The 27,426-nt window shown below is 43.0% G+C and overlaps 1 protein-coding gene across 2 annotated transcripts in view; it reads right to left on the bottom strand.

Annotated features, from left to right (window-relative positions):
* LOC143280596 (uncharacterized) overlaps window positions 1-12,133 on the bottom strand; it is a 25,205-nt gene extending 13,072 nt beyond the window's left edge. For both annotated transcript variants that reach the window (XM_076585308.1, XM_076585309.1), the window contains exons 1-3: window positions 11,993-12,133; window positions 1,928-2,135; window positions 962-1,180 (exon numbers count right to left, since the gene is read on the bottom strand). In XM_076585308.1, the coding sequence (XP_076441423.1) occupies window positions 962-1,180; window positions 1,928-2,015 (307 nt within the window). In that variant the 5' untranslated portion in view covers window positions 2,016-2,135; window positions 11,993-12,133. The remainder of the gene's footprint in view (window positions 1-961; window positions 1,181-1,927; window positions 2,136-11,992) is intronic.
* Window positions 12,134-27,426: the final 15,293 nt, after the last annotated feature.

The following is a 27,426-nucleotide window of genomic DNA, read 5'->3' as shown; positions in this document are numbered from 1 at the left end:
GTGTGTGTGTGAGGGAGAGAGAGAGAGAGAGAGAGAGAGAGAGACTCAGGACTCAGGACTGTCAGCATTGACAGAATAACTATATGGACAGAAGCATGTATAATTGTACTGGTTGATGGTAATCTTTCACATATGTTCAGACAAGATATATATGCATATCAACATGACTGATGTATGTACGTCACCCCTTCAAATGGGCTAAGGCCTCTCTGAAAAAATATCTGAGTCCTGAAATATCTGAGAGAGAGAGAGAGAGAGAGAGAGAGAGAGAGAGAGAGAGAGTATACGTGTGCGTATGCATGTGTGTGTGTGTGTGTGTGTGTGTGTGTGTGTGTGTGTGTGTGTGTGTGTGTGATTGAGAGGGATATATAGAGACAGGGGCGTAGACTGCTTAACATGTGTTATTTCACATTGTGAATAACCGAACAATAGAAACAAGTGGATCAATCAACAGAAGGTACTAAATGAGGTCTTAACCAAATATTCAGAAACTTAGCGGTGGAGTGAATAGTTCTTCAAGATACACTCAACGGATAAGGATGCCTTGGAAACAGGATAAGTTATGAGTGTTTGAATAAACAGTTATTTTGTTTTTGGACATTGCACAAGTGAGTTATAGTTATTTCTCTTTCAGAAGAACAGCAGCAGTAGCAGTAGAAGCAACAGCAACAGTAGCAGCAGCAGCAATGATAGAAATAGCAGTGGCAGCTGCAGCAGTAGTAGCAATCTTGCCTCCTAGTTTTAGCCATCATCGTTCACAAAAGACTACGCTGTTAATAAATTCCCATTGCAGTGGATAAACCATTGATAATACAGCGCTCACTTTGCTGTTGGCCGAACTGTATGCTCATTTCAATTTTTGGTATCAGCTAAGCGTTGAGCCTGGCAGGTGGGGTAGTGGCAGTAGTAGCCGCAGCAGCAGCAGCAGCAGTGGTAGGCATCATCAAAATCTCATACCCACCATCTTTTCTGGCGCCCCCCTCGGACACCGTCCTGGCGGGGAGAGGGGGAGGGGTCCGGCGGGAAGTCTGGTCGTCGAGGGACGACGATTTCTGCGTGGGGGGGTTAGGAGGAACACGTCGAGGTGTTTTCGTCTGAGACACCGGAGATGGAGTTGGTGTCAAAGCCGTCTTGCTGAGCACGGGGGTGATCTCATTGATGCTGTCATAGTCGTTGCCATCTGTTCAAAGCGTTCAGGCGCAAAGTTAAGGGATCAGGCGTGAGTTCCCCGTAATAACATAACAGACAAATCAAGTGCATTTGCAAACCAAAGCATGGCCAATGAAAATTATATGCAAAATACATGTAGTCATAGGTGTCTGACCAATTAGATAAATTTTCAAATAAAACAAAATGGACCAGTCAAATGTAATTCCAGCAGAAGCTAATGCCGTCAACTGTATTCATAATTTTGAACTCAACTTGGCCATCCAAATGTATTTCCAACAGAAACTTAAGCAGTCAATTGTATTTGCAACAGACACTTAGCCAAACAACAGTATTTGCAAAGTAAATCCTGCCAAGGACGTATGTGCAACCAAAGTTTTGCCAGTCAAATACATTTGCTACGAACACTCGATCAATCAGATTTACCTACAAAGAAAACGTATCCAGTAAAGTATCTACAATGAAAATATGGCTGGCATTGACCTTACGTAACGAAACTTTTTCAGATCAAATATATCTGCAAAGAACGTTTGGCAAGTCAAACGTGCTGCACTGTAAACTTGGCCAATCAAATCTGCAAAGAAAACCTGGCGAATCAGAAGTATCTGCATGACTAACGTTTCCCGATTCGACTGTTTTCAGGCGCGCGCGTGCGTATTAATGTGAGTCCGTGTATGCGTTTGCATCTGTCCACATTGGAGTGCATGCATGACAATGCACATGTCCGCGGGCGCACGAGTTCGCAAAATTCTTCACTCACCCAAGGTTTCCAGCAGCTGCTGCTGTTGTTGTTTCCCCTTCCAGTTGCAGTTGGGGAAGTGAGCGGTGAGGAAGTTCTGGTACAACATTCCTTAAGGGTCTTGGCACACGCGGACGGGCACGCGAGGCAGGCGCTCCAAGGGCAAGGTCATCAGGGACCGGTACATGGCGTCCTCGTCTGTACTCCTGACCTCCACTTCCATCTCCGTCTGTGTGTGGACAGGCAGGTGGTTGATTCATTCATTCATTGGTTGATTCCTTGTTTTATTGATTAATTGATGTGGATATATGTGTAAATATATACGAGGGTCATTCAATAAATAAGGTGAATTTTTCGGTATAAGGACTTCTAATACAGATAGAAGCTTACTTTTTTCTTTTTCTTTTTTGTTTTACTTCTTTTTCACATGGATTTAATTTGTTTTGCAGATTAAAAAAAACTTTGAGAGTTTTGGCGATTAACAAAGATGACCGACCAAGAAGCATGCTCCAGGATTGAACAGCGGTCAGTTATCAAGTTTTTGGTTGCTGAAGGGTGCAAACCAGTTGAAATTCATAGGAGAATGTCAACTGTGTATGGTGCCACATGTTTCAGCCGAAAAAATGTCTACAAGTGGGCTAAATTGTTTAAAGAAGGACGGAGCAGTGTTGAGGATGAAGACAGGCCTGGAAGGCCTACAGAAGTGAGGTCTCCTGAGGTGATCGAATCAGTCAATAACCTCATTCAGTCTGACAGAAGGGTGACAGTGGATGACATTGCAAGGACTTTGAGCTTATCTGTTGGGACAGCACACAAAATTGTTCATGATGACCTTGACTACTCGAAGGTCAGCTGCCGGTGGGTGCCAAAGATGCTTACTCCAGAGCACAAACAGAGGAGGGTCGAGTTGTCCCAGCAGTGTCTCTGCCGCTATGAGAAGGATGGTGATGACTCCCCTCAGACTTTCACCTGTTTGGTCCCTTGAAAGCGTTCACGAGAGGCACGAAGTTTGAAAGTGACGATGAAGTCAAAAGTGTTGTGAGCGACTGGCTGAGACATCAGTCCAAAGATTTTTACGCTGAGGAAATACGGAAGCTTGTGCACAGATGGGAAAAGTGTGTGACAGTGCTGGGAGACTATGTTGAAAAAAAAAAAAAAAAAGTAAGCTTCTATCTGTATTAGAAGTCCTTATACCGAAAAATGCACCTTATTTATTGAATGACCCTCGTATATATATATATATATATATATATATATATATATATATATATATATATATATATATATAAGGGTGCAAAGGGCGTAGAATGGAAATGTTAATGGGGAACGGACCAGATTTTTTTTTTTAATGTTGGGACAGGAGTTTTGAATTTACTGTGGAAAAATGAAGGGAGAATACAGAGGTGAACGAGGTTTGTATTGTTGCACTTCTGTGAGAACGTGAACCTGATTACAAAAGTTAGTTTGATGTTACATCAGGAATATCAGTAAAAGGCTTGGGATATTTGTATTATGGTTGTGAGGATCTGTACCCTGGTCGGGACGACAAACGATTGTTTACTGGAGTATTTTAAACATTATTATTAGTAGTAGTACTGTTTTTATGTATTTATCTTTTTATTTATTTATTTATTTATTTATTGTAATATATTTTTATAATTTTTGTTATTTTTACTTTTTTTTCTTTTTTTTTTCTCAAGGCCTGACTAAGTGCGTTGGGTTATGCCGTTTGGCAGATGTGGTGTAGCGTATATGGATTTAACTGAACGCAGTGACGCCTCCTTGAGCTACTGATACTTATACTGATACTAGTGGAGTATTGTCATCGGAATGTGAAAGTGTCACAACATTTTCATACACAGACAGAGAGAGAGAGAGAGAAAGAGACAGAGAGACAGAGACAGACACAGAGAGACAGAGAGAGAGAGAGACAGAGACAGACACAGAGAGAGAGAGAAAGAGACAGAGAGACAGAGACAGACACAGAGGGTCGATCAGATCAAGTGAGGATGAACGAGTCCTTAATTCCATGATTATTTACAACCAAGAAAACGATCTGCTGTGTGTGTGTGTGTGTGTGTGTGTGTGTGTGTGTGTGTGTGTGTGTGTGTGTGTGTGAGAGAGAGAGAGAGAGAGAGAGAGAGAGAGAGAGAGACTATATATCACATGTATATATAAAAATGTATATAAATATATATGTATATACATTTATTCAGATAACATTGGACATATGTATATATCACATGTATAAAACGCAAAAGCCTATGGAACAGATGGGGAACGACCTGGAACTGTCAACACACACAGTGTGTGTGTGTGTGTGTGTGTGTGTGTGTGTGTGTGTGTGTGTGTGTGTGCGGGGAGGGGGGGTTAAGTCAACGTGTGTTTCTTTAGGGGGCTCTGGGTGCAGGGGTTGGGGAGTAGAATTAAATATTCAACATTGTTGTATGAAGTGATTGTATGTGGGGGTTTTAGGGGTTTTGTTTGTTTGTTTGTTGTTTGTTTTTCACTCAGTTTGTTGGAGAGGTATGTATTCAAGATGGCCGGCTCGGCAGTCAGACAGACGCTTGTGGAGGTGCTGTCTTGTGGTGTGGATCCGCCAGTCACACATAGATACCTCTGTCCAGAACATTTATCCGCTCCCCCCACCCCCCATGATATCGTGATAATGATAATAATGAGGATGACGACGACGACGACGACGACGACGACAACGAGGATGACGACGACGACGACAGCAACAACAATAGTTATGATGATTATTATCATCATCACCATCATCATAATAACTATTCATCAGCATCATAATCATCATCATCATCATCGTTGTTGTGGTTGTTAATCGTCACCATCTTAATATTTATTACTACTATTATTATTATTATCATCATCATTAACATTATGATGATGATGATTGTTATTATCATTACGCCCACTAGACCTTGAGTGGTGGTCTAGACACTAGTTATTCAGATGAGACGATAAACTGAGGTCCCGTGCGTAGCATGCACTTAGCCCACGTAGAAGAGCCCACGGCAACAAAGAGTCCCTGGCAAAATTATGTAGAAAAATCCACTTTGATAGAAAAAGAAGTACACTTGCAGGCAGAAAACAAAACACAACAACAACAACAACAACAACAACAAAACCAAAACGGGGTGACGTTGCACCGCAGCGACACGATCTACCTGGGGAGAGCAGTCCCAATTTCACGCCGAGAAATGTGTTGTGAAACAATACAATACAATACAACACAACAACAACAGCAACAAAAACAACAATTACTTCTACTGCTGCTGCTGGTGGTCCTACTACTACTACTACTACTACTACCACTACTATTACTATTACTACTACTGCTACGCCAGCCGACGATCACGACAAGAGACAAGAGATGACTTTTTCATTGTTACTATTTTCATCCCTGTTACACTTCCGTTTCCGCCTGTGTCACCAGCCAACCAGCCAGCTACTCGAGTGTGAGACAGCATCCCTGACAGAGTGGGTCCATTTCCTGACCCCTTGCATTGTCCAGTTATAACCTGACAGCGTTTGTTCTTGTTCCTGCTCTCGTTTCCCTTCATCAGTTTCAGTATCAGTAGCTCAAGGAGGCGTCACTGCGTTCGGTCAAATCCATATACGCTACACCACATCTGCCAAGCAGATGCTGACCAGCGGCGTAACCCAACGCGCTTAGTCAGGCCTTGAGAAAAAAAAAATCATTTAAAAGAAATAAGAATAGGTAAAATAATTTTTTTTAAAATAAATAATAAATAAATAGATTAAAAAAAAAAAAAAATGATATAAATAAAATAAAATAAAATCCCATCATCGTTCTTCTTAACCAATTTACCACCAGCGAAGTAAGAAGTTCTTGTCAAACAATTTACCACCAGCGAGGGAAGAGGTTCTTGTTAAACAATTTACCACCACCGAGGTAAGCAGTTCTTGTCAAACAATTTACCACCAGCGAGGGAAGAGGTTCTTGTTAAACAATTTACCACCAGCGAGGTAAGAGGTTCTTGTTAAACAAGTTACCGCCAGCGAGGTAAGAGGTTCTTCTTTAACAATTTACCACCAGCGAAGTAAGAGGTTCTTGTTAAACAATTTACCACCAGCGAGGGAAAAGAATCTTGTTAAACAATTTACCACCACCGAGGTAAGCAGTTCTTGTTAAACAAATTACCACCAGCGAAGTAAGAGGTTCTTGTTAAACAATTTACCACCAGCGAAGTAAGAGGTTCTTGTTAAACAATTTACCACCACCGAGGTAAGAAGTTCTTGTTAAACAATTTACCACCAGCGAAGTAAGAGGTTCTTGTTAAACAATTTACCACCAGCGAAGTAAGAGGTTCTTGTTAAACAATTTACCACCACCGAGGTAAGAAGTTCTTGTTAAACAATTTACCACCAGCGAAGTAAGAGGTTCTTGTTAAACAATTTACCACCAGCGAAGTAAGAGGTTCTTGTTAAACAATTTACCACCAGCGAGGGAAAAGAATCTTGTTAAACAATTTACCACCACCGAGGTAAGAAGTTCTTGTTAAACAATTTACCACCACCGAGGGAAGAGGTTCTTGTTAAACAATTTACCACCAGCGAAGTAAGAGGTTCTTGTTAAACAATTTACCACCAGCGAAGTAAGAGGTTCTTGTTAAACAATTTACCACCAGCGAGGGAAAAGAATCTTGTTAAACAATTTACCACCACCGAGGTAAGAAGTTCTTGTTAAACAATTTACCACCAGCGAGGGAAGAGGTTCTTGTTAAACAAGTTACCACCAGCGAAGTAAGAGGTTCTTGTTAAACAATTTACCACCAGCGAAGTAAGAGGTTCTTGTTAAACAATTTACCACCACCGAGGGAAAAGAATCTTGTTAAACAATTTACCACCACCGAGGTAAGCAGTTCTTGTCAAACAATTTACCACCAGCGAGGGAAGAGGTTCTTGTTAAACAATTTACCACCAGCGAGGTAAGAGGTTCTTGTTAAACAAGTTACCACCAGCGAGGTAAGAGGTTCTTGTTAAACAAGTTACCGCCAGCGAGGGAAAAGAATCTTGTTAAACAATTTACCACCAGCGAGGGAAGAGGTTCTTGTTAAACAATTTACCACCACCGAGGTAAGAAGTTCTTGTTAAACAATTTACCACCAGCGAGGTAAGAGGTTCTTGTTAAACAAGTTACCACCAGCAAATTAAGAGGGAAAAGGAACAGTTGAAACGAAAGTAGAAAAAAAATCAGCGATGATTTTTGACTCACTTGTGTAAACAAAGTGAGTCTATGTTTTAACCCGGTGTTCGGTTGTCTGTGTGTCCGTGGGTCTGTGTGTCTGTGTGTCCGTGGTAAACTTTAACATTGACATTTTCTCTGCAAATACTTTGTCAGTTGACACCACATTTGGCACAAAAATAGGAAAAATTCAGTTCTTTCCGGTCATCTTGTATAAAACAATATTGCACCTCTGGGATGAGCACAAAAAAATAAAAAATGAAGCCTAATTATATGCAAACTGCATTTACTGTTATATTTATATTGTTTGTATTCTCTAAACTTGGCACTTTGACCAGCAATGTTGGCTTATACTTATTTACAATGAAAAACAACAAGTATCGTTTATATGAACTACTGAATAATTGTGAATCTAGGGGCTGAAACATCGATCTTTTCGGGCATAATTGTCCAAGTGTTTATGGTGCACATGTGCCTGCCACAGCCGTTTGTGTGTTCAGTGATAGGGCAGTGGTGGACCATATGCGCTGCATCATTCAAATCGTTTCTTGTAGTGTTTGTTTCTTTTTCAGATTTTCACTTTCAATAAAACATGCCTGCTTTTTGTGAAGTGGCCATGAACCTTTTTTTATGAACACTGTAGGTATACTTTGATTGTGGATGCTCCTCTTATCCTCTTCTCTAGCTCACATTGTTGACATTCTTCTTCGTCTTTTTCTTTTTCTTCTTCTTATCATTATCATTATTGGTAGTAGTAGTAGTAGTAGTAGTAGTAGTTATAATGATATTGATAAGCGCATATCCACGGTCAGAAACCAAACTTTATCGTCCAAATGACACAACAAAATGCCGACCTGGGTAGAGTCGACTGACAGCTTCCTTAAGGCGCTCATCATTCGTTTCCTGTGCTCTTCAGTCCCATTTCAATCACGCGTGCACATACACATGTATGTTAGAGTGGCTCTTCCCTCAGAACTTTGCCAGGGACAACCCTTTAGTTGTCTTGGGTCACATTAAAGTGGCGCTACGCGCATGCTATCACACACGGGGCCTCGGTTTGTCGTCTCATCCGATTGGCAAGGATCCAGACTGCCATTCGAGGTCTGGAGACAATTCTGGCGAGTATGGATTTGGTTCCCGTGCGGTCAGATTTTCTCGCTTCCTATGCGGACAGGCGGTGGTCTGCTGATAATGATGAAACGCTGCACATAGCCATGGTTTTGCTATTCACACGACAACCGGGACTTCTTTTCTTTTTTCTTCTTCTTTTTTTATAGTTTTTTTTTCACTGCCTCTTCTCACTACATATTCTTTGAGTGGTGGTGTAGCTGGGTGCTAGTCTCTCAAAGAGACGATATAAACTGATGTCCCGTGAGTAGGATGCCGTTAGCTCACGTTAAAGACCACAGGGAGATATGTACCTGACTTTTTTTTTTATAATCTTTTATCTGGAACGAAAAAGAGACGCAGAGAGGATAAAGGCAGGGGGATTACAAAAAAAAAGAAGAAAAAAAAAAGGGGGGGTGTGGGGGGGGAGTTTCACTGCACAGTGGTAACATGTTCTCCCCGAGGGCCGAGCGATGAGAATTTGGCACAGCGAAATGCAACAAATGCAACAACAACGCAACATATTACAATGCACTACAGCACAGTATGATACAACACAGCAAGGTGCAGTACAGTACAGTTCATTACAGTATAATACACTACAGTACAGTACAGTACAGTACAGTGCAGTACAGTATAATACACTACAGTACAGTACACTACAGTACAGTGCAGTGCAGTGTAGTCCAGTACAGTACAGTACAGTACAGTACAGTTCAGTACAGTATAATACACTACAGTACAGTACAGTGTAGTCCAGTACAGTACAGTACAGTACAGTGCAGTACAGTACAGTGCAGTGCAGTGTAGTCCAGTACAGTACAGTACAGTACAGTGCAGTGCAGTGAAGTGTAGTCCAGTACAGTACAGTACTGTACAGCACAGCACAGCACAGCACAGCACAGCACAGCACAACACAGCAGCACAATACAATACAATACAATACAATACAATACAGTACAACTCCTTTCATCACTTTTCCTTAAGTGGTCAAGGCGACAGCCGAGATTTTGGGAAAGTTACTCATTCCAGGAAAAAAAGAGGCAGCCTCAGAGAGTCAGTGATGATCTCGAAACGTACGTCGTAAATCCACTTGACTGGAGTTAGTTGCGACAGGAAACTTCCTCAGAATGTGATTCATTCCACTGACGCTTGCAAATACAGTACGATCTAAATTTCCTTAAAAGTCACTCTGAAACATTGACATGACCGTCCGCAGAATGTAGAAATGAAGAAATTGTTCTCTACAAGTTATTACTAAACGCTCAGGGGCGGAGGGGAGGGGAGGGGAGGGGGATGGGGGCTATGGGGGGAGAGGGGGGGGGGACTTACGAAACTTACCAAACACCCAGGACTATCTCAGTACAGCCTTGACTCAATTTTCCCATCACCCAATATAACAACAGGGGGATATATTTGAGTGCAAAATACGTCGATATTCAAGGCATTTTGTATGATTTCCTGCAATTGGTAACATAAATCGCTAAGGTCATATGTTACTCCGTAGTATGTAGCTTGTCGAAATTTATTGTATTGTTTCTTTTACTGACAGAATGACGACCCCTCCAATTAAATGTCACACCACTCCACAGTTAGCTTTCTTTTTCTTTTTTTAAATATCTTTTTTTATACCCCCTTCCCACGTCCAACCCAACCTTTCTCCACTTCCATTGTGTGAGCGTGAATGTTTGTGCTCAAAAGAATGAGTGCGTACGTAACAAAAATCAGCTTGTCGTGAACAGACAGTACAGCATGTTTGTTTTGTGTCCGTGACAACTGTGTTTTCTGGATGGTCTGCAAGATTGTGGGTGGTTCCGTTTTCACGGGGAACATGTTTTCAGTGATGCGTTGTATGTGTGGTACGCTTCAGTGTGGTGTATACGTTGTGTGTGTTGTATGGAACACTTCAGTCACAACGGATTTCACTGTATGACTTGAAATTCGGCCCATTGTGTGTGTGTGTGTGTGTGTGTGTGTGTGTGTGTGTGTGTGTGTGTGTGTGTGTGTGTGTGTGTGTGTGTGTGTGTGAGTGTGTGTGTGTAGTAGTAGTAGTAGTGATAGTAGTAGTAGTACAATACAATACAATACAATACAATGCATCTATTCATCCAATTGGAAATTACATGTGCATTCCAAGGCTCGTCACTCACACCATACAGTCTCTCAGCCCGCAGTCGAGTCCAGCCAAACTATAAACGTGGCAAAAGTTTAACTTGGAAGTGTATAGGTTGAAATAAAACATGAAAGGGATAAAACTTAGCTTCTTGATTTATCTCCCAGTTAAAGAAATTATAACATGTATGTTAAAGAAAAACATAAGAAGCGCTAGTTCTGAATAAGAGACACCATGATAAAATTATCATTATATTGTTATAATTTTTTCAATGGCAGTTTCCGTGATAAAAACATCACATTCCCGGATGCCATAAAAGAATATATGTACTGACTTTATCACACACATTAAGTGGAGTGGTAGCCTAGAGGTAACGCGTCCGCGTAGGAAGCAATAGAATCTGAGCACGTTGGTTCGAATCACGGCTCAGCCGCCGATATTTTCTCCCCCTCCACTAGACCTTGAGTGATGGTCTGGACGCTAGTCATTCGGATCAGACGATAAACCGATGTGCCAATGTAGTGTAGCGACGCGCTCTCCCTAGGGAGAGCAACCCGAATTTCACAGAGAAATCTGTTGTGATAAAAAGAAATACAAATACAAATAAAATGTGTCAGGATATGGTTGAGTTTTGGCATACCCAAGCCACAAGACACTACCTCTTGTTTACCCCCTTGCTATCCCACTCCACCTTCACTTGAGATGTTGGTCACAAGTCCTCCCCCCCCCCCATCCCCCCACGTCCTCTCCTTCGTTGCTAAGCCCACTTGCCATATAGTCTAACATAGCAAGAACAATTCTACCCCATGAAAGAGTGCCATGTCAGAATCATGGTTTCAGAGTGTGCGTGCTAGCTAGCTATCTGGGCTAATCAGTTCGAGTCTAATCACGTCAGTTAACCTCTCAGTCACTACTTCTACTCCCTCCTCCCTCCTCACCCACTCTCCTCACCCCATTCCCCCACTTTCATCCATCCACCCACATTCCCTGCTGAAGTGTGTTTGCGAGGATTAGGGCAGAGTGTGCGTGGTGCATCCCTGCCATTGGTCATCTTCTTGTGACCAACCAGAGGTGTTTGTTTGCAACACGTAACGTATTTACAACCAATCAAGTAGTTCGAAATTGTATCCACAGGGTGTGTTTGAACAAGTGGTCCGTTGGCTTGTACCAGTTGGGAAAGCATGTGATATAACCAGCATGCAGACAGGGTTTCATTATTATCCTTGCCTTGCGTACACTGGGGAGGCAAAGCAGGGCGGGAGACAGACTGCACTGAGAAAGATCTGTCGACATGGGCTGTGTGCTGCTAAGTGCTTGCTAAGCGCTGCTATGTGCTGGGTAAACATGTGTTGGTTGTGTGTGTGTGTGCGCGCGCGCGTGTGTGTGAAGAGAGGGAGAGAGAGAGAGAGAGAGAGAGAGAGAGAGAGCGCACGCATTTGCGTGCGCGTATGCTGTCAGACATCAACTGACACACATGTACATACTTGTACACGCAGGAGTACACACACACACACACACACACACACACACACACACACACACACACACCACCACCACCTTCCAGCCCCGCAGTCCCCTCCACCCACACACACCCCACCACACACTCCCACACCCACACAACCACCCACACACTGACCATGAAGTGAGCCAGCACCAAAGTCCGCCCCTTGGCCACGATCTTGCCCTCCAGGGCCATGAGGTCTCCCAGTGAGAAGGCCTCGATCTCTGTGCGTCCCCTGTAGCCGTCCTCCAGCTTCACTATCACGGGCTTCTTCAGGTCCCGAACCACGTCCGTGAAGGAACAGGGATCGCTCCACTCGTGCTCCACCGCTGCTGCCTCCTTGGCCATCTGCTGCTGCCCCTCATCTCGCCGCTTGCTGGCCATGAGAGCTGGTCGACGTCTCGGGTGAAGTCTGCGTCTGAAATATGTGCGAGACGAACATTTATCTTTTCTTCCTTTGAACATTTTTTAAAAATTTCCATATTTCATAAAATACATAGACAATTTACATAATACATATATAAGGAGAGAGAAAAAGAAAAGAAGACACAATGGACGAAACATTCAGAAAGAAAACCAAAAATAAAAACAAACCAAGCATAATTACATACACGTACAGTATTCTAAGCAAAACAACTGTGAATACGTGCATAGATCATTTGGATAAATGATCTACCCAAATATAAGGAAAGATATTCACCCCACCCCACCACACACCCAAAAAAGTACCGTTTGCATACATATTAAAGTACGTACTTTCTCTAATACTTCCCCAAGTTAAGTCGAACTTCAGCATTACACATGTCAAACAATAACTTTCTACATCTGCGCACTGAAATAACAACAACAAACATGTTACCTAGCTGTAATTTGCACTATTGTTTCCACGGGACATCTTAGTAGTAACATTTTACTATCTGAACAGCTTTTACTTCAAAATTATTGTTTTATATATTGTTTCCAATCAAAGGTAAGTATGGGAATCATTCTATTTTAAAGCTGTATATTCCACAGCGTTCTTTTCTTTTCTTTTCTTTTTTAATCTTGAGATATTATAGTTCGTAAATACGTGAATGCAGATATTTATCTAATTTACATTTATATATATACAACATCCCCAACAGGATTAGTAAATCAAGAACTCAGCATGGAAACAAAAACAAACAAAAAAATACCATGCATTCATTGAATTTCAAATTTGCACAAAATGTACATTCTTTTTTTTGTAATTCACCTAGACCTATCCAAAAGCGTTTCGAGTGATTGCATCGTCAGAATACATGCTCAATACTGTCTTTAACTTTTAAACAAAAATCACAATAAATACTATTCACAATTCCCATTTCTTTTTAATTACATTTGTTGCAATGATTCTATGTGATGCACGAAGTTGCAGCTACCTTAGTTTTATGTCTTTTATCTTATTTTTTTTTTTAAAAGCTCTTTCCATATAATAATTGTTTCAAGTTTCTCAGACCATTTGTGGCAATATTTCGGGAATGTATCATCAAATGTCAAAACATCATAGTATCATCGTAATCCTTTAGGTATTCCATATATTATTTTCAATGGCCGGGGTATATCATGTACATTCTGACTTGTTGGTACACTTAGACCTATCTCTTGTATATATTTCTTTATTGCTCTCAAGGAATCGTTATATGCTTAAAATGCATACCTACATCTATTTCATACTTCCTACAGAATTCATTTTGGGTAAGAAAACGCCCTTTATTTATAAAATGTGAAATACAATACACCCCTTTGTCAACTCAGCTTCTGTAATTTATAGTACTATTTCCAGTCTTGAATTTGTCATTATAGAAAACTGGTTCTGACTGAGTCAATATCTGATTTAGGTTTCCACTGACAACAAAATTCCCTGTAAGCCATGAAAATGTGTTTCCAAAATGAATTATTGTCATTTTTACACAATACTTACAAGGCAGTCGGATGAGACGATGAACCAAGCAGCATGCGCTTAGCGTACGTAAAAGAAAGGGGGGAAAAACAACAAAACAAAACAACAACAAACTGTTTCACTGGCAAAATTCTGAAGAAAAATTCACTTTGATAGGAAAACAAATCCACTTACAGGCAGGAAAAATATCATAAGCGCTCTCCCTGGGTAGAACAGCCCGAATTTCTCACCAAGAAATCTGTTGTGACAACAGCAACAATAACAACAACAACAACAAAAAGAAAAAGAAAAAAAAAGTAACACGATACAACAGTAGTCTCTATCTCGATCTCTCTCTTTGGCTCGCTCGCTCTCTATTATGATTATTATCTATCTCTCCCACCACACACGCAAGCAATAGAATGCACGAACAGGCTGTCGCGATACCAACCACAAGAGCAATGAAATGTAATGATTATCTGCTGCTACCAAGTGAACGACGACGCGCGCCGCGGGTTTCAGAGACACTTAAGGGAAAGAAAAAAACAGTAAAAATTCTTCCTTGTGAACAGCAGCAGAAGCCACACGACAGGCAGTTCACTTACTGTCAGTCGTCGTATGGTTTGAGTGTAGGCCGGATGGCCAAGGTCCGGAAAAGCATCGGCATGTGTTCTGCACACGTACTGATACGAGTATTATATAACGGTAGATGTGCTGTTGTTGTTGTTTTTAATGTTGGTTGTTGTTAATGACTGTGTGTGTGTCTGTGTGTCTGTGTGTGTGTCTTTCCTTACGATGGGGTGCGGGGGGGAGGGGGCGGGGGAGGCGGGGGGGGGGGGGGGGTTAGGGGGATGGGAACGAGAGAGTGTGTGGTAATGGTGTGTGCAGTAGTAGTAGTGGTAGTAGTTGTTGTAGTAATCTTCGTTATTACGTCTTTCCACTCCAGAGTGGTATTAGACGGGAAGAGAGAGAGAGGGTGTGGGGGAGAAATATGGGTGTGTGGGGGCGTAGGGGAGGCAAGGTGGAATAAGGGGTTTAGTTCAGCTGCGGTGTACAACCGTTTCTTACATATTCTGTTCACTCTCATAAATATATGCTTTTGACAAACTGGAATATGTTGACGCGAAGAGGGGAAATAATCCTACATCAAACGGGATCCTTTCAAACGACATGGAGTTATTGCTCGTCGATTTGACGTCTTTGTCACTGAATGTATCTGAAAGTCTCTCTGAAAGCGTTTGATATCAACCCTGACTCCTGGGAGGAATCTGCAGTGGACCGTGACAAATGGCGCGCTGCTGTGCACAAAGGCGCCAAGTTGTGCGAGGCCAACAGGACTGCTGTAGCTGTTCAGAAGAGGCAGGCCAGAAAGTCACGGGCAAACAAGCTCCCTGACAATGATATGCCTGTCTTTGTCTGCCCCAACTGTCAGCGAACATTTCGTGCGCAGATTGGACTATTCAGCCACCTGCGCATTCACAGATAGATTCATGAGCATCCTCCCCCCTCCCCCCCACCCCACCACCACCCTCCCCCCATGCCCCAGCTGGATGACAACGATGGTCATCATCGATCTCGATGGACACACTACCATCTGCCCAGCTCCTCTGTGATTGCCTTGCTATGTCATGTGTTCCGGTCAACTCTTTTCACCACCTTCCCAACACCACTTCGGTGTTCGTTCACTCATTCCTCTTCCAACCATTTCTTCACCTACTCCTTCCTCTGTAGGGCTGGATGTGTTAAAAAAAAAAAAAAAAAGCAGCAGCTGTGCTTACTCCACTACCCTCGTTAAAAAAAAAAATCGTTTCATTTCGTTTCGTTTTGTTTCTGTTCACTCGCTCACTTTTGTTCGTTCACTGTTCCCAATCCTGGCCGACACCCTATCCTTTCATCCCCACTGCCATACCATGTATTAACTCCACCAATCCTGGACTTCCCATACCTGCATCTGTTTCCATCTTCACTGATTCTGTTTATGCATTTATATCTCCATTCATAATTTCTCAAACTTATTGTCACTTTCCCTCAGTTCCCCGCCACATTCCAATTCATGTACTGCTCGTCCCTTAAAGTTCCTTTTTTGATTACTTCCTTCGATTTTCCTACTTATCGGTATTGTTAAAAGACTTAGAAATAACGGATAAATAGATAAACTGGATAACAAAATAAGATCAGATGAAAATATAAAAGCCATTACTGGCCATGCTTGATACCAAAATTATTTGAAATTCGTAAATTTGCTGATACAGAATTTTCTTTTGGAGATAAAGAATCAGACGAGCAGCTAATCAGAACTCTAAATGATTTCGAAGAGATCTCAGGATTTAAACTTAATTATGAAATAACTGTTGATAATTGATTGGAACAAAAGAAAAAATCCAAAATATTTACCTGAAAAAAAGAGAGATGAAATGTAACCCTCCTATATAAATTATTATATCGTCAACGATCTGTCAAAATTGATTAAAATCAACAGAACTTGTAAGTTATCAGAAGTTATGACACTGTTCAAAGTTTGATTGAAAGGGATATGTACGCCCCTGAGCAGAATTGCTATGCTGAAATCTCTTATCTTTCAAAACTAATGTTCCTGTGGATTCTTCTTCTGAATCCACCAGATAGAGAAATAGATATAATTACAAAGAATGTATTTGGAGTTATATGGGATAAAAAATATAAAAAAACTGATACAAAGGAATAAAAACACTCAGTTGAAGTATAGAAAGTTGGGGTAAAGGTAATCCAGACGTGGAAACGTTTGTACAAACCTTAATAAAAAAAATGACACTGGTTAAAAATATAGCCCATACAAGATAAATAAATTGGAAGCAAAATAATAATAATAATAGAATAAATATACTGTATAAAGTGTGTGAAGCATTAATGCTAGGAAACGAGAAGATGTGTTTAAAGAAAGAAAGACTATCTAAAACAACAACAAACAAATACCCTATCTGTTACCCCTTTCAAACATTAAACAGTCTTCCTCGGAAAAAAAGAGTGGGGTATTTTCATGGCTGCCGTCACCCATAATTTCCTCTTTAGCGCTAACAATATCGCTAGGGCGACACTGACAGACCGGTACTTTCCAAATACGGAGAGTAATACCCGATTCCATAGATAAAAAGGACTGGTGCGCCTCCTGCAATATAAAGACATGGTCTCAGTAACATGTTACTACAGAAAAAAATTGATGTAGGCTACCAGTTAATTTTGGGTCAAAGTATATTTTGTCATTGGCTGACTACACTATTTCATAGAAACAGAAAATGAGCTGCCCTTCGAAGGTATTCATTACAGGCTGTGAACGCGACGGTAAAAAAAAACAAAAAAAAACAAGAGAGGCAAAGCCTTCAAGATTCGCTTGTGATACACTTTTTTTAAAAATCCAAGCTTTTTATGTATTGAGTATAATGCATTTACTGTTATATTTATATTTTCTGTATTCTCTAAACTTGGCATTTTGATCTGATATTCGACCCAACCAAAGATCTATCATTATTATCATTTTTTGTTCAAACAGGAACTTCTTTTGCTAAGCGTGGAAGTTTTATTTATTGCAAACGTTTTGGTGTAGGCAGTAAAACAAGGGAAATTACTCTGCTGGGGAACTTAGTTTGCTTTAAACTGATCTTTCTCATCTTAAACATTACATTCTGAAATTATACTCAATACATAAAAAGCTTGCGTTTTTTAAAAAAAAAAGTGCATCACAAGTGAGTCTTGAAGGCCTTGCCTCTCTTGTTTCAAAATGTAATGTTTAAGATGAGAAAGATCAGTTTAAAGCAAATTAACTCCACTAGCATTACATAGTAATTTCCCTTTTTTTCTATCTGCACCAAAACGTTTGCAAAATAAATAAAAATTCCATGCTTAGCAAAAGAAGTTCCTGTTTGAGCCAAAAATGATAATAATGACTGCTCTAGCTGTTGGGTCGAATATCAGATCAAAGTGCCAAGTTTAGAGAATACAAAAAATATAAATATAACAGTAAATGCAGTTTGCATAAAATTAGGCTTCATTCTTAATTTTTTTGTGCCCATCCCAGAAGCGCAATATTGTTTTAAACAAGATGACTGGAAAGAACTGAATTTTTCCTATTTTTATGCCAAATTTGGTGTCAACTGACAAAGTAGTTGCAGAGAAAATGTCAATGTTAAAGTTTACCACGGACACACAGACACACACACACACACACACACACAGGTGATGCTAACAGATGATGAATATATACAAACAAGATTAGGAAAATTCGTGTATGAATGCTGCTGCAATTTACCGCATTAACTGATTGATAAATTGTGTGTTTTTCATTCGTTCATTCATTTACCATTGCAATTGTGTCTTATAAACCTTACGGTTTCATGACAATAAAATCTATTCTATTCTATTCTTCACAGACAACCGAACACCGGGTTAAAACATAGACTCACTTTGTTTACACAAGTGAGTCAATAAAAACCAACTTAGAAGAACATCGTCATATTGCAAAGTATTGACGTCAGTAGACGTAAAAACGCCACACACACAGACAGACACACATACAGTGATACACACACAAAAAGAAAATTGAAAGCTTGAAGACAGAAAGGAACATTGTCGGCCTCACAGTCTGGTTTGTGTTGTGCCTTCAACAGTGGATGAGGATGTCATAGATCTTTCTGTGTGCTTCTGATCTAGGCAGATCTGCAGACAATATCCAAAGGTAGGTCCACAAACAGTATACAAAGCTAGATCCCGGCTATTTCAGTAGTCTAAATTCCAGGACCTAAAAAATATATACATATGAAAGACAATTTTCTTGGGGGTTTTTGGGGGAGGGTGGGGACCTGGGGGGTGGTGTTCTTGTTTTTTGTTGATGTTTTTTCACAGTGCAGACGTGCGGGAACTAACATGTCGCATGTCGCCTTATCAACTCTTCTCTTTAAATGGCTTAAAAACGATCGCGAAAGTAAAGGGCCCGCATCATAATTCGAACCGACGCTTATCGACTCGGCTCGCCATGTTTCTTGTGTAGGCTACCATTGGGCCTGTATGGTCCGGGGCTCAACGGAAAGAGCGCTTATTAGGCATAGCAGCCTCTCTCTCTCTCGCCAAGTTCAGTAGGGAGGGGTGAGGGATGACACTTTGCACACTTCATCTCTCTACCCCACCGCCACCACGCCAGAGAATGCCAATGGCTCTTTCAGTATATATAGACTCCTCGTCGTCTTCTCTGGTGTGTGGCCTGCTAGCGACCTAAATCGATAGTTTCCTGTGGATGGCTGACGCTGGATATTGCGATAGACGATGTGGTTGTGAATGGGGGACTCGGAATGATCGGCGTGGTAGTAATGGCACTGAAACGGTGCAGATGCTGGGACAGCCAAACGGAGAGAGAGAGAGAAGTGAAAAAAAAAAAAGAAAAAAAAAAAATCCCCACCGTCTGGAAATTCTGTGCTCCAGATTTCCTCTTTGTTTCTGACCTTTCCCTTTTTCTGTTTTTCATCTGTTCCTTTCTAATTTCTGTCTTGGTGGTCCATTCACCTACATGTTGCTTTTTTTCCCCCTGTGAAAGCTTTGATTAGTTTGCTTTTTTCTAGACTTGATAATTGGGCATTCTTACCATGTTGTAGCCAATTCTTTTTTCTTTTTTTCTTTGTTTCCATCTTCTTCTTTTTTGAAGCCTATGATATGCCCGTTATCTATTATTTCGTTTTGAACGCATATCATCATTATTATTACTCTGGTTATATCAATAGATTTGTTTTTGTACATGTATGATAAGTGGCTTGGCGTTTATTAATTATTACCAGTGCATTAAAAGTCTCTGGTCATGTCAGCTGGAAAATAATTGTTCAAATGCTTGGTGGACGTGTTCCTGTACTAAAGTCTCTGCTCTGTGTTTCTTTCTTTCATTCATATTCTTACTTTACTTTGTTCCCCCACCTCTCTCTCTCTCTCTCTCTCTCTGCCCCCCCCTCTCTCTCTCTCTGCACCCCCTCCCCCACTCTCTCTGCCCCCCCCTCTCTCTCTGCCCCCATCTCTCTCTCTGCCCCCTCTCTCTGTGCCCTCTCTCTCTGTACCCCCCCCTCTCTGCCCCCCTCTCTCTCTGCCCCCCTCTCTCTATATCTGCCCTCTCTTTGTACGCTCTCTCTCTCTCTCTGTCCTCTCTCTGCCCTATCTCTCTCTTTCTCTGCCCTCTCTCTGCCCCCCACTCCCACCCCAAACCCATCCCCCACCCCTCTCACTCTCTCTCTCAAACCGGAGTGAGAACAAAAGGCAGCCTTCTGAAAGAAGACACCGCGTTATGGAGTTTGTCGTGCTCTTTATATGCGGGTTTTGTTTTTGGTTTTTTGTTTATTTGGCTGTTTAATTGGTGTGTGTGTGTGTGTGTGTGTGTGTGTGTGTGAAGAAACACCGACTTCTCATGCATGCTGCGGGCGTTCTATCCTTAATCACCTGACCTGAATATGTACTGCTTTCGAAAGGAGTACAAAGTGAATTATAATTGTCTTCTTTATATATATATATATATATATAAATGGGATGTGTGTGTTCACAGGGGAATTTACCCCAGGCACTGACTGTTCTGAACCCAAAACTGAGGGTAACCAATGTTGACTGTGGCTGTTACAACGATGATGGTGATGGTGATGAGGGTGAGCGTTTACTAGATTTTGTGCGTTTACAATGTAGTTTACAGTTACTATTGCTGCTACAAATACAACTGCTACGTTTCCTCTTCTATTTCCAGGCAGCTATTAACAGGGACTGACAGAGATAGAGGAGAGAACACAGAATTACAAGTCGGACAGGTGTGGCAGTAGAATCAGCTTGGAGAACAGATCACGGGACGTCATTGAAGCTGCAACACACACACACACACACACACACACACCCTGTGAACGTCACTCTCAGACCTGTCAGTCGAAGGGGAGAGTCGGGTGACGGAGGGTCGAGAATGAGACAGTTCCGTTGGCAACATTGGATCTCCCCTCACCCCCCTCCCAACCCCGTACCCCCACACCCTCCACCGCTTTCATGGTCTTAGGAACGTCGTCACCTTTCTCTCTCCGTCAGGGCAGGAAAAGAAGAAGAAGAAAGAAAGAAAAACAAAAAACAAAAACAACAACAACAAACACACACGTTGTGGCAACAACTTGATAATCAACTTGGCATCACGTGCGGCCACAGTCTTGACCTGAGCAGTGTTGATAGTTCTCCTCTTCCCCTCCAGCGTTGTCGCCGCTAGCCATGACGGACAGCACCTTCACCCCGGCGAGCTTCACGAACAGCACGGGCAACGCGACGCTGCCCACCACTGCCTTCACCAGCACCCCCTTCCTCGCGAGCAGCTCCACCACTGCAGCGGCCCCTGCCCCCTTCTACGAGAACTTTCTCTTCCTCGTGGGGGCTGCGGCAGGTGGCTTGCTGGTGTTGCTGATTGCCTGCGCCTGCACAGGCTTCGTGTATCAGAGACAGCAGGACAAGAGGGAGGGAGCGGGATTGGCGGAGTCCGAGGGCGTGACGGTGGTCCACGCCCCTGCCCCTGCCCCGATGCCCATGCGGGTGCCCGTGGCGGTGCCCGTGCGTGTGGTGCCGCCGCCGAGACCTGTCGTGCCGGTGCAGATGGTGCAGGCGCCCATGGCCAGGAGGATCAACTACATCCAGCCTTCGGGGTCCAGCTTCTACAGCAGCGGCGCCAGCACCATCATTGACGACGACGCCAGCAGCGTGTACAGCGAGGCCTTGACCAGCGTGTCCCACGGCACCTCCTATGTGTAGTTTTGACTGGCGTGCGCACACAACACAACATACGCACGCATACAAACACACAAGCGCGCGCGCACATAAACACATGCACGCACGTACACATACACAACATGCATACACACACACACACACACACACACACATATGCACACATACATGCTCATGCACACACACACACACACAGGCCCCGCTACAGCAGCTATCCACAGCAAAGACGTACATATATATTCATTGTTTGGATTGACTGATGTGGACACCTACGCATACCATCGGTAAGACACCAAGCTGACAGCGCTTTACAAACAAGGAGTCATTTGCACAACAGGATGCCTACCTGCCGCCCTGCTTGGGTAGAGCCGACGGACACCTTTCTTTAGGCGCTCTTCCTTCGTTTCCTGTGTCATTCAGCCAGCGCGCACACACATACACACACATATATAACCCCCCACACACACACCTGCCCCCTACACACACACACACACACACACACACACACACACACATTCACACACACACACGTACACGCGCATGCACACAACGTGGCACACACAAACACACACATGCATACACACGCGCGCGCACGTGTGCATTAGCGTTTATTTTACTGAGAAATTCTACCAGGGACAACTCTCTTGTTGCCGTGAGTTCTTTTATGTGCGCTAAATGCATCTTTGCACACGGGACCTCATTTTGTCGTTTCATCCGACTGACTATAGCGTCCAGACCACTACCCCCGATCTAGTGGAGGGGGCTGAACATTCTGACATCAGTGCATGCCTGCATGTTTAGGAATCAGTGCCGAACACGCAATAGAAAGTTCGAATCACGGATAGTCCTAAACGAGAACTGACATTTTCGTTGCCCGTCTAGGCGCGGTGTGATTCTGGTGACGTAAGTGTAGTGTGTGATAGGTTCTTTCAGTATCAGTTTCACTTTGAAGGAGGTGTCAAAGCTTGCGGAATGATCCATATACCCTGCACCACATCTTCCCGAATTTAACTAACCAAAAAATAAGTTTGTTCGTAGCGTGTCGTTTCCAAAGTGCAACAGAAACATATCACACCATGTTGTGTGTCAAGTCTTTTGAAAATGCCATGCTGGGTTTTGCTTGTGGATACTGCACTTTTTTTCTTTCTTTTTTTTTTTAAGAGCAGTATACCGACGTTACTCTGTAGGCTAGTTTCAATTATCTGATTATAATGTGTTTCTTTTTTATGTTTTTCCATGAAGCTCCATATCTCATTTTTTCTTCTTACTTTCTGACGAGCTGATAATCATGAAGTGACCGTAATAACTGGAGTCAGGTTGAGAGAACTGTGGGGAGGAAGTCTTCATACCTGGCACTCTCGATCAGATTGTGAAGTGAGTGTCTCGCACGCAATTTTTGTGATTCCAGGGACACACCAGTTAATGTTAACCATTTTCCTTGATACTTATACAGCACCTATGCTCGTTCAAAGACCGAACTCTATGGGCTTTACAAACACAGTCATTTGCAGAACAGGCTGTCTACTTTGGTAGAGCCGACCGACAGCTGCATTTAGGCGCCCAACATTCGTTTCCTGTGTCATTTAGTTCTGCCTCAGTCACGCACACAAAAGTATATTGGATGGGATTTCATACACTACTTGCTATTTGACTGTCCGATTATCACCACCCAATGTAAGAACTGGTGAACAGTGCAAGATATGGCGATATTCAAGGCGTTTTGTATGATTCCTACCATGAATTTGTAACATCAGTCGCTGAGATCATATGCCGCTATATGTTGGGTATAGGTAGCTTGTTGTGATTTATCTTTTTGTAATTTCTTTTACTGATAGTGTGACTAATGTCCCCCTCCCCCCCCCCCCCCCCCGACCCAGTGCCCCGCCACTCCACTGTTAGCTTTGTTTTGTTTTGTTTTTTAATTCTCCTCCCCCACACTCCCCACCTGTCCTCTTCGCCCATTGTGTAAGCGTGTTTGTGTGTGCTGAAAAGAAGGAAGGAGTACCTGTGTAAATCACCATGCAGTTAATAGACAATAAATCAATGAGAAGAAGAAAGAAACAGCGAAAACATTCAGACTGACGTTTTTCACCCAATGACGTCATGTAGCAATGTTATTTTCGTCATCTGCCGACCACAGCTTTGTCAGCATTAAAAACAGGAAGGTGGCCAACCTTGCATTTCCTTGAAACAGTACCCGGTATTTGCCATATATGATAAAAGACCCCATACGTCGTCTAATTCTGAGAGCGTCGCCAGTTTCATATGTGATTTAGATTGGAATTTTCCGGAAAATATCATATTCTCACAACCTGGAATCAAGAAAATTATAAAATAGACGAAAAGGTGAAACTATTCCGTGCCCGACTCGGTGATTATTTCATGGACGGAATGTAAAAACACTAACAAAAGGATTATACAAACATTTTGTTTAAAGAAAAGTCTGTATGCATCGTGACAGACGTAGAAAGCATGAAACCTTCGGAATTCGTCGCCATTCTGATCATTCTCAATGCTGTCGGCTGTCGGAGTGCGGCGAATTCAGAAATGACGGGAAATCCTAGAACACCTCATGATCGAGTGGGCGCTGGGGAGTATGAACCAGGTACACTGGTGATGATTCAAGGACTTCGGCTGGTGGGTGGGAATAGCAGTAGGGAAGGAGGGGTTGAGGTGCAGGTGTGGGGTGAGTGGGGGGCGGTGTGTGACGCCGACTGGCGCACGGTGGATGCCAAGGTCAGCTGCAGAAGTCTGGGTTTGACAGGAGGCCGCACCAAGCCGGCCTCAGATTTCCGTCACGTGGGGATGGATCGTGTGCACGTGACGAACGTGTCCTGTTCAGGAGAAGAAGAGTTGTTGGCTCTCTGTCTTCTGCTGAACCAGACGACTCGATGCAGTCTTTCCGACAGAGTTGGGGTGGCTTGCGACAGTGGGAATTTGCCCGCACCTTTAACTTTTCTGTCGTCTCGGTCTCGTGGCGAACTTCAACCCAGATCCATGAAACGTCAAACGAACAATAGTGACCTCAGTCACCGAGAAACACGGATAAAGTCCTCCCAGCTTCAGTCAACACTTCCATCTGCACACCTACCCTTTCCCCACAGAACACCAACACCCCTGCCTAGCCCCGTTCGTGTTCCGTTTCCACGTCTGTCTGAGAATGTAACGGAGGAGGACGTTGGTAGTGAACAGAAAACTGCGATGACGTCATCGGTCTTCCACGCCGACAAAGTTTTGTTAAATGCTCGATCAGCATACAACCTCAGCACAATGCCAGGGAAGGAAAGGCCACGTGACACCGCTGCCGTCCCACCGCCCACAGAGTCTGAAGGCCAGCTGCTTCCTGGTAGATCCAAACGACACGTGACGATTCCCAGCCGTGAGGGCCCGTCCCAGCAGCGCCGGCAGTTTCCTCACTTCATGCGCCAAGAACTGGGGGACAATTTCTCAAACACGGAGGAGACCAGCCCGCCCAGTACGAACAAGACCAACGACCACCAGGCCACAACATCCGAACCACCCAGCCTCTTAATGATCATCGGCATAGTCCTGGCTGCTGTGCTGGTGGCAGCGGGCTGTATCTTAGGGGCCTGGTGGTACCAGCTTCGGTTGGGGGATAAGGATAAGGAAACGAAGGCGCCGGTGCCCCCTCCCACCCCATCCAAAAGCATTCTGAAAAAGGTTTCCACTTATGCCAACCCTGAATGGTCGGAGTCAACAGATGATGATCCAAGTGTAAGTGGGCAAAGGTTGTCAGATGGGTCTACTACCACCTCTGTATTTTCTGCCTCTTCCACCAGTTCCGCTGACACCGTTTTGACAGATGAGCCTCATAAGGATTTGGTGTCTGTGGAGGCCATGCTTTGAAGCACTTTTTTTTCTTCTTCAGATCGACCACCGTGACCACTTGTGCCTGGTATAGATGAGCTGTGTGCAAAAACCAGAGTCGGCACTGTGGTGGTCTGCACGAGCGGCTCCAGTGAACACGCCTGTCCATGCTCCACAGGGCCATGTGGTCCACCGAAAGATTTAGTCGGGGTTTCGAGCGCCACGTTCACAGCCATATGTTTCTGAGGACAGAACTGACGACAGAGGAACAGAACGGGACAGAAGAACGCACAGGGACGGAACAGTAGACCCGACACTTTGACTTGGCGCTCGGTTTCGATTCCAAAAGAGGGGTTTCACTTTCCTTCTTTCTGTCACACACACACATCCACGCCATCCTCAACCCGCCCTCCTCCATCCCCCCCCCACCCCCACCCCCCCACACCCACACACACAAACCCGTATACACATATACGAGAGGCATTCATTCGTCCAAGCACATGCACAACACGAAAAGCCAAACATGCACACGTATTCTCTCTCCCCGAATCACCACCCATCTCTCTCTCTCTCTCTCTCTGAAGTGCGTGAAAGAGAAAGAAGCGTTTTTTTGGATATGGTTATTTTATGTACTTAAATTTTTTTTTTTTTAAACACAGGAAGTCTACATCCTTGACATTAAAACCTCGTGCGAGTGTGAGGCTGATGCCATTAATTACACTGCTGTTTATGTCAGTAAATTCCACCTCCAAAAATATTCACCTCCTTTGACATACAATATTGTTTATTCCATATTATCCTTGCTGTGATTTTGTTCATGGTCACAGTGAACAACGTCACAAACTTCTCAGAATTGCATCTGTACGCATGAGCAGTTTCAACAGTTTTGCAAAACGATTTTGAAGAAAGGAACAAGAGCGCTTGGTGTACAGTTTCCAACTGGGTGTCGGCATTGCATGTGAGCGTCCAAGTTTTTCATTTTGCCTGACTTTCAATGCAAGTGTACGGAGGACATCTTTCTTTTCTTTTCTTTTCTCTCGTCTTCTCTCATCCCATCTTTTTTTTTTCTTTTTCTTTTTTTCTCATATCTGTTATTCTTAAGCACCACACGTGGCTTTCATCATCGGCTTGGGCGAAAAAACGAATAAGGGTGATGGGAATCACAGAGAGAGAGAGAGAGAGAGAGAACTATTTATGCGGAGTTCTCTGTGACGGACCGTTCTTTTGCAGTCATCAATGTTCCTCAAGTGCTTTTTTTTCTTTTTTTCCGAGGAGGAAAGGGGCATGTATCATTCCACGCTTCACCCTCCCCACCACCCCCACCCTACCCCCAACCCAACGTCCTCCTCTTTTTTTCTTTTTCTTTTTCTTTTTTTTATAATTATTTTAAGATCGGTAGCAATCACTCGTGATCCTCGAAGCTTTGTGGAGTAAGATTTCTACATCTGATCAGAGGCCGGAATAGATAACACACTTTGTGAGACATTTGTCACACGAAAGCATTGCAGATTGCAAGGAAAATTGTCCCAGAATTTAGAATATCAAAAATAGACAATTTATCACACGACTCCCTATAAGCTACTTGTTTGCTCTGTTCTTTCCACAACCGTTTAAGCATTTGATGTTGTTTGTTTTTTTCTCTCTCGTGAAATCAGATGGACTCTCCGACCCTTTTATACATTCATTATTTAAACAGGTGACTGGGTAAAGTCTGGCAAACAATGAGTCTCCCTATTAAGCAGTAGTGACAGTTCAGACCCTGTGAAAGCCTGATCACCGTGTTTGTTGGTTCTCAGCTGTTAGGTGCCAGGCCCCAAAAGGGTCTGGTTCGGTATGATGATATAGATATAGATACCTATATAGCGCCTATCCTCGGTCGAAGACCAAGCTCTAAATACTTTACAAACACGGAGTCATTTGCACAGCAGGCAGCATACGAGGGTAGAGCCGACTGACAGCTGCCATTGGGCGCTCATCATTCGTTTCCTATGTAATTCAATCAAGTTTCAGTCACGCACACATGTACTCACACAGACATGTAACATTTAACGTGTATAACCAATTTGTTTATTTACCCCGCCATGTAGGCAGCCAT

The sequence above is a fragment of the Babylonia areolata genome, chromosome 3 (assembly GCF_041734735.1).
Source record: "Babylonia areolata isolate BAREFJ2019XMU chromosome 3, ASM4173473v1, whole genome shotgun sequence".
Classification (NCBI taxonomy): domain Eukaryota; kingdom Metazoa; phylum Mollusca; class Gastropoda; order Neogastropoda; family Buccinidae; genus Babylonia; species Babylonia areolata.
This window is presented reverse-complemented; position numbering and strand designations above follow the sequence as displayed.